This window comes from Vollenhovia emeryi, unplaced genomic scaffold (genome assembly GCF_000949405.1).
Source record: "Vollenhovia emeryi isolate VEMERY1.0 unplaced genomic scaffold, V.emery_V1.0 DF939262.1, whole genome shotgun sequence".
Taxonomy (NCBI): domain Eukaryota; kingdom Metazoa; phylum Arthropoda; class Insecta; order Hymenoptera; family Formicidae; genus Vollenhovia; species Vollenhovia emeryi.
In genome coordinates, this window is record NW_011967104.1 from 147,949 (window position 1) to 154,218 (window position 6,270).

At 47.3% G+C, this 6,270-nt stretch overlaps 1 protein-coding gene across 2 annotated transcripts in view; it reads left to right on the forward strand.

Moving 5' to 3' along the window:
• The first annotated feature begins 1,307 nt into the window (after positions 1 to 1,307).
• Positions 1,308 to 6,270, forward strand: part of LOC105559598 (kinesin-like protein KIF16B) — a 26,511-nt gene continuing 21,548 nt past the window's right edge. For both annotated transcript variants that reach the window (XM_012008009.1, XM_012008011.1), the window contains exons 1-2: positions 1,308 to 1,636; positions 5,875 to 5,944. In XM_012008009.1, coding sequence (XP_011863399.1) covers positions 1,590 to 1,636; positions 5,875 to 5,944 — 117 coding nt within the window. In that variant the 5' untranslated portion in view covers positions 1,308 to 1,589. The remainder of the gene's footprint in view (positions 1,637 to 5,874; positions 5,945 to 6,270) is intronic.

A 6,270-nucleotide genomic window follows, 5' to 3' on the forward strand; every position in this document is an offset into this window, starting at 1 on the left:
TTGTGCTACTTATAGCGGTTCATCATTCGTCGTCTCTCAATTAGCGGCGACTTCCTCGACGAACACCTCGGGCCTTTTATCCAAGGTCACGTTCCGAAACATTTTCTCGGAGGAAAGTTTTACTCGAGAAATGAATCGGACCCAGCGAGAAATGATTTGCCGATCGATATCGAAACGATGTTGAATCGACCATCGACACCTTTAAATTAATGTCGAATCGAATGTCGAGTAAAACTTTTCTCGGAAAAGAAGGCTAATCGTGGAACGTAACCAAAGTAAATATTCTGATTCCTTACGACTATATGTTTATGCCCCGTTAAATTACTTTTGGTATCGCAAATATAAAAAATTTGAGACAGCAACACCAAACCCGATCAGCTCGACAAGTCGAGAGACACGGTCGAACGTGAAATACATTCGTCTTTCATCCCGAGAATAACGCCTTTCGCTCTAAAGCAGTTGGATTTTCCTATTCCCGGCGCTCCCGTCGCGCTGCCGCGTAACTTTTTCGCCTGCAAAGGTATCCACGGCAGGTGGAAATCGCGCCGACCTCTCCGGGCTTGGCAACAAGACGATGACGCGGATCCGCGACCGCCGTTATGCGCTCGAAAAACCGCAGAGCGAATTCGATTCTGCGATCACTGCTGGCGTGGGTGGCGCGGCTCGGCCTTCTCCGCCCGCGCTCGTGCCAACGGCCGCCGATGACGTCATCGCGCCGTGTAGGAAAACCGTCATCTGCTCTCGAGGTGGCTCTCGCCCGGTCTACGGCGCGCGTCTCCTTCGAGCGCTCCTCCTCGGATTCAATTCGCCGAACTCGGCAATACCGACGGATACACCGACATCCAATGTATCTTTGACTCGGCGTTTTATATACTATTCAGATCTGGGGCGGCCATATTGGTCTGCGGAAAGTTATGGAGAATCGAATGATACAATACAAGTTGCGCGGATACTTATGAGTTGCCGAAAAGGAAGCGAGGGAGAGGTCTCCCTCGCTGTTCCTCGCTGTTCATTTTCAACACAGTTTTAACAGTTTCGCATTCGCTCGATTCGAGAGCGTATACGTGCACACCATTTTTCCCTTGACACACTCACGCCGCTCTCTCGAATGTGTTCTCTTTTCAATATGTTCCGGTATTAATTCGAATATCTCCTACGGCTCGCCCTCGACGTTCCCCGAGCAAATAGGCTGGCGCGATCGAGTTGCGCGGGAAACACGCATGCGCGCGCACGTCCGTCCCCCCCCCCCCCTCCCCGTTCGACTGGCTCGGCGCAGCGGCGGCCGGCGCAGCGGCGCAGTCGGTCAGTCGCTCGCGGTCGTCCGTGAGTCACAAACGGGTGGGGAGGAGAGTTCGGCGATGTCGCTGCTGCCGGGCGCGCTCGAGGCTCGACAAGGACGCCAGTGTCTTCCGTAGGCCACGCCACGCCGCGTCGTAACGTAACGTAACGCCGTCGCGACGCCACGCGCTCCCGAGGACGGAGCCTCGCGCCACCCTCTCGCGTCTCGTCGCCGCGAGCAAACGGCGGTGGCGTTGATCACATCTCGCGTCCCCACGTCTCGAGCCCGATGCGCTCCTCCTCGCGGGACCATGGCATCGGTGAAGGTGGCCGTGAGGGTTCGACCCTTCAACAAAAGGTGCGTTGGCGGTGTCGTGCAACTGGTGACCGCAGGAATTCGCCTCGCCCTCGCGATCTCGGCCTTGCGTCAGACTCGGCAGTGCGTCGGCTACGCCGTCGTCGTGCCCTTGCCGCGTTGCTCTCGCACAATTACGACGCTGGAACGTCCATCGTGCGCGGTGCGACGAGATTTTTCTCTCCCGCTCTCTCTCTCTCTCTATCTATCTCTTTCCCTCCGGACGACGTCAGCCCGGCTGCTCCGAATTCAGCTGGAGGCCTCTCGATAAACGCGCGCGAATGTACATACGTACCGGAGATTTACGCGGGCGTAACGTGCGCGCTGATCGATTAAAGCCCCAATGCAAATCCCAACGGCGAGCGATACGGTCAACGATGTTACATATATATATGTATATTCGCACGACTGAATTAACGCGGGAGTACGACGGCGTTTGTAGCGTGTTGTGTTCCCGTGTTAACGTTGTAATACGTAAAACGGCCGCTTCGGCTCCGCTTTGAGCCATCTGCGTACAGAAGGTTTCCCTCTCGCACTCCGTTCCGGTCGACGGTGAGAAAGAGAGAGAAACAAAGACACAGAGCGAGCGGGCGAGCGAGAGAGAGAGAGAGAGAGAATTGTCCAGTCAAATGCACTTACACGTGAACCCACGGCTAAGGGCCTGGTAGAATGGCCGTACCTTTAAGATAAGACAATGTTTTAATCACATTAAAAGCTCATTCGTTTAAGCGCCCAAGCGATAACAAGAGAGTCTAGGGCCGAAAACGAGCGCTGTTAGTTATTATATACCGTTTTCAATGAATAAACCCGAGGTCACATTTTTCGCAACGAGTATTTCGAATTAAATTCACAGCCAGCTGCGGTCGAATAATAATGCTTGTCTGTTAAATAAGTAAAGCCTTGTTATCCACAAATTAACAGTACCTTGCGCTCCGAGTCCTTTGTCGTAAGTGACGCGCAATAAATTTTTACCTCAAGTGTTCAGACACTCAATTTTGTAACAAGCGAATCGATGCGCTTAAAAAAAAATATTTCGGCGAACAACGTACGAGTTTGTCGACTGGCGCAAATTTTTGAAACGCGTTTATATCGGATACACAGTATAAATGTCAGGTTTCTAGACGCGGGGAGCGCGTTGCAGATCGGATCTTTAATAAACGTGGGACGCAATTGTTTTACGAGCGTCGTCACGAAATCACACAAGTCGGCCATTCCGCCCGTAAGCAACGGGTTAAGACGCGTCGCGACGCGCGCCGTCGCGCCCGAATTCGCGCCGTGACGTCTTCGAGACGCTCCAGTTTCTCCAACGTTTCCTTCGGACGTATCCTAGATTCCGTCGCGCCGCCCGTACGCGTTGCCGCCAGTCGATACTATTACGCAATTATTTTTGCGGTCAATAACATCTCCCGTGGACGACGTTCCTTCGCGTTGCAGCCCATATGGACATTACAATCGCCGGCAGAATCATTGACGCAACGCGTCATTGAATACAAAGGATGATGCATGCGCGCGCGGTGAATACGATTGAGAATGGATTCGTCATCGTCGGAATGACTAGATCTTGTAGAAAAGAATCGGAGGGACGAGAGTAAGGATCGATGCGAGAAATGACTCATTTCCGCGCGTCCGATGTGAAGTTCCTTTTATTTTTACTTTCATCTTCTTCCCGTCTGCCCCGGGTTGCAAATTCGCGTCTTGCCGTTAGACACTCGCGCGCAAGTGTATTTTATTCACGAACGAGTCTGAAATAAGATGGAGACTCTGCCTCGACTTTTATCCGCGTGGATTCTCCGCTGCCATTTTAATTCGGTCATTTTAAGCGAGGGCCGGAGGAGCGAGTCTCGAGCCATCCCTCACTCTGAAATTTCAGAAAGGACTTTACGTCGATGACCCAGTTATAAAAGTAATCACTCGCTGCTGAATTAAACCCGAAAAAGCCCGTCGCTCCGGTGAAGCCGCGGCGTTTGTTTCTTTCGCACAAACCCGCTAACATTTCTCATATACTCGGGAAACCTGTCCGCATCTCTCGATCTCGAATACGCTTGTCAGTTTCAACTCCATTCCCCTTGTGACCGGCAAGTAAGGGCCTTAGCCGATTTATAATTTCAAAACAACATTGGCCCGTGCTCCGCATCCTTTTTTTATCGACAAAAGTGCCTCTAAAGTGACCAATCAGGAGGCTTATCAGTCACTCTTAGAGGCGTTTTTATTGATAAAAGAGGGTTCGGGATACGCGGACCAGTGCGCACTGAAAAAAAAAATTGGCTAATGAGCAAATCGACGCGCTTAAAAAATGTATCGGTGTACAATGTACAAGTTATCGACTTGCGCAAATTTTTGAAACGTGTTTGTCGGCCGCAATAAAATGGAATGTTTCTAGACGCAGAGAGCGCATTGTAGTTCGGGCTGTACTTTACTTTTATTTTAAAATTTATCCTGAAAATCATATGATCGAGAAACAAGGTGGCATTTTGAAGAACTTTATGAGAGTTTTTTTGAAATTTTACCATACATTTTACTAGTAATTATACTTAGTACACATTTTACTAGTTTACTAGTCATGGTAAAATTTCAAAAAAAACTCCGAAATATCATGTAAGAGAAAATTCTCTCCGTGCCAATCATGGTTCGCTAAAAATATTTTGCTTCCAAAACTATAAATCTCTAAAGCACAGGAAACGGTTTGCTGTCGCACCTAATACAATACAGTGGCAAAATATTTAGCTATCATGACTAAATATTGGCTGTCCATATTTTACAACTGAAATTTAGTTGCCACCTGCAGGTTTCAGCTATGGCAGCTACATTTTTCATTCCGCGTGTCTATAAAATATTCATCCGTTAGTAGTTGTATAGTAAAATTTGCTGCTGTCGCGCGTTTACGTAGATACATACTTATTCCTCGCGAACATTGTCTTCGCATATACATTTACTACTTGAGATGCAAACTTGCGGGTTACTTGAAACAAAGACTTTATAGAGCATAAAACGTTGTCTCGCAGGTACACAAGTCAGCCGTTTCACCAAGGGCATACAGGCGGATCCAGAAAATGTTTCCGATTGGAACGCAAGTCTAAAAATCCAATTTAAACCCGTTGAACGGTTGCTCGAGATTCAAACTCCAGTTCTGCTTCCTATTTTAATTTGTTACCTTTTCTATAAATTGTGATTTTTTCGAGTCAATTTTATCTAGTACAGAATTATATTATCAGTAATCAAGCTTTTTAGTCGACATTAACCGGCCAGTGTTTTAATACAGAAAATTTATTGCGAAGAACTATTCTTACCTCAGCCAGGCTTTGAACCTGGACTTCCCTACTCTCTACGCCCACAGAAAAAAATTCCGGATCCAATGCTATTACACTTGAATGTATCATAAAATAGGGTCGATTTAGCGCCACTCATATTTATTATAGAGAAAGGAATATTTTCATCTTAAATGAAAAATTCTGAAATCCAGAATAAAATGATAGTACGTGTCGTCTTTTCTCAAATATCGAGGTGCCAACTTCGTGCGTTGTCTCAATATAGTAAGTCAATCTTTTGTAATTCAACAGAGGAGAATAAGAATTATTGATTTTATGGTGGTATTGTCTTATTTTTATACCAAATGCGGTTGTGAGAAATGTAAATGCGTCAAGAATATTTATTGTCTCGGCAACAGAAATCCTTTCTGAGAGTGTAGGCGGGCGTCTCACCAATTCGACCACTGAGGCGTGTAAAAAAGCTTGATTATTGTTATCTATTACTGGCAACTTAAAGAGATTTCTATGTTAAAATTTATTATCCTCAGGTAGGAGCCTCCCCCCCTCCCCTATCCGCCCTTAGACCTAACGCGGAATAGTAACGTGCGTTTAACAATGACGGTGACAAAGTGCTTCTACATAATAGTCGCGTCATTTTTGAGGAAATAAGGATCTCGGAGCAACATCCCGTTTGAAGAATCCGACGGATTCAATTATTTTGTCGCCTCAAACGTAAAAAGCCTCGATAAGTGACAGCCGCTGTCCGATTCAGGCTCCGTCGTCGAACGTTATTGACAGCACGCGACACAATTGTGTCACCGTGGGTATCGACTGGCGCGCGTTATGGACCACGCGGCGAACGCGTTCACGCGATTCCGCGTCCGCGTCGATTTCCGAATTCGATCCCGACGCTACGTCCGTCGTCGCGACGTCGCGACGTAGCTGCGGGCCAGGTCGATGCCGGCAATAATGATAACGTGGCTTGTTGCTTTACAGAGAGGTGGCGATGAACGAGAAGCTGATCGTGCAGATGAACGGCAAGAAGACGCGGATCTTCAACACCAAGGTGAGCCGTTTTGCAGCGCGCGGTTTTCTTCCGCATCCACGGAAAAGACTTCCGGATCCAATTGCGCTTCCGTCTATCGTGGATCGACCTCGCGACAATCGCAATATTGAGAGAGAAATATCTTGATCTTATAATGGAGTAGTTTTTAAATTTACCCTGAAAATCATGTAATCGTGGGACAACGTGGCATTTTGAAGTACTTTGTGAGAGTTTTTCAAATTTTACCACACATTTTGCTACACACAGAAAAATATTATTGTACAGTCAAGAAAAATAATTACTCAGTTTATTTTATTCCGTTTAAGTAATAGTTTGCTTCAACAAAG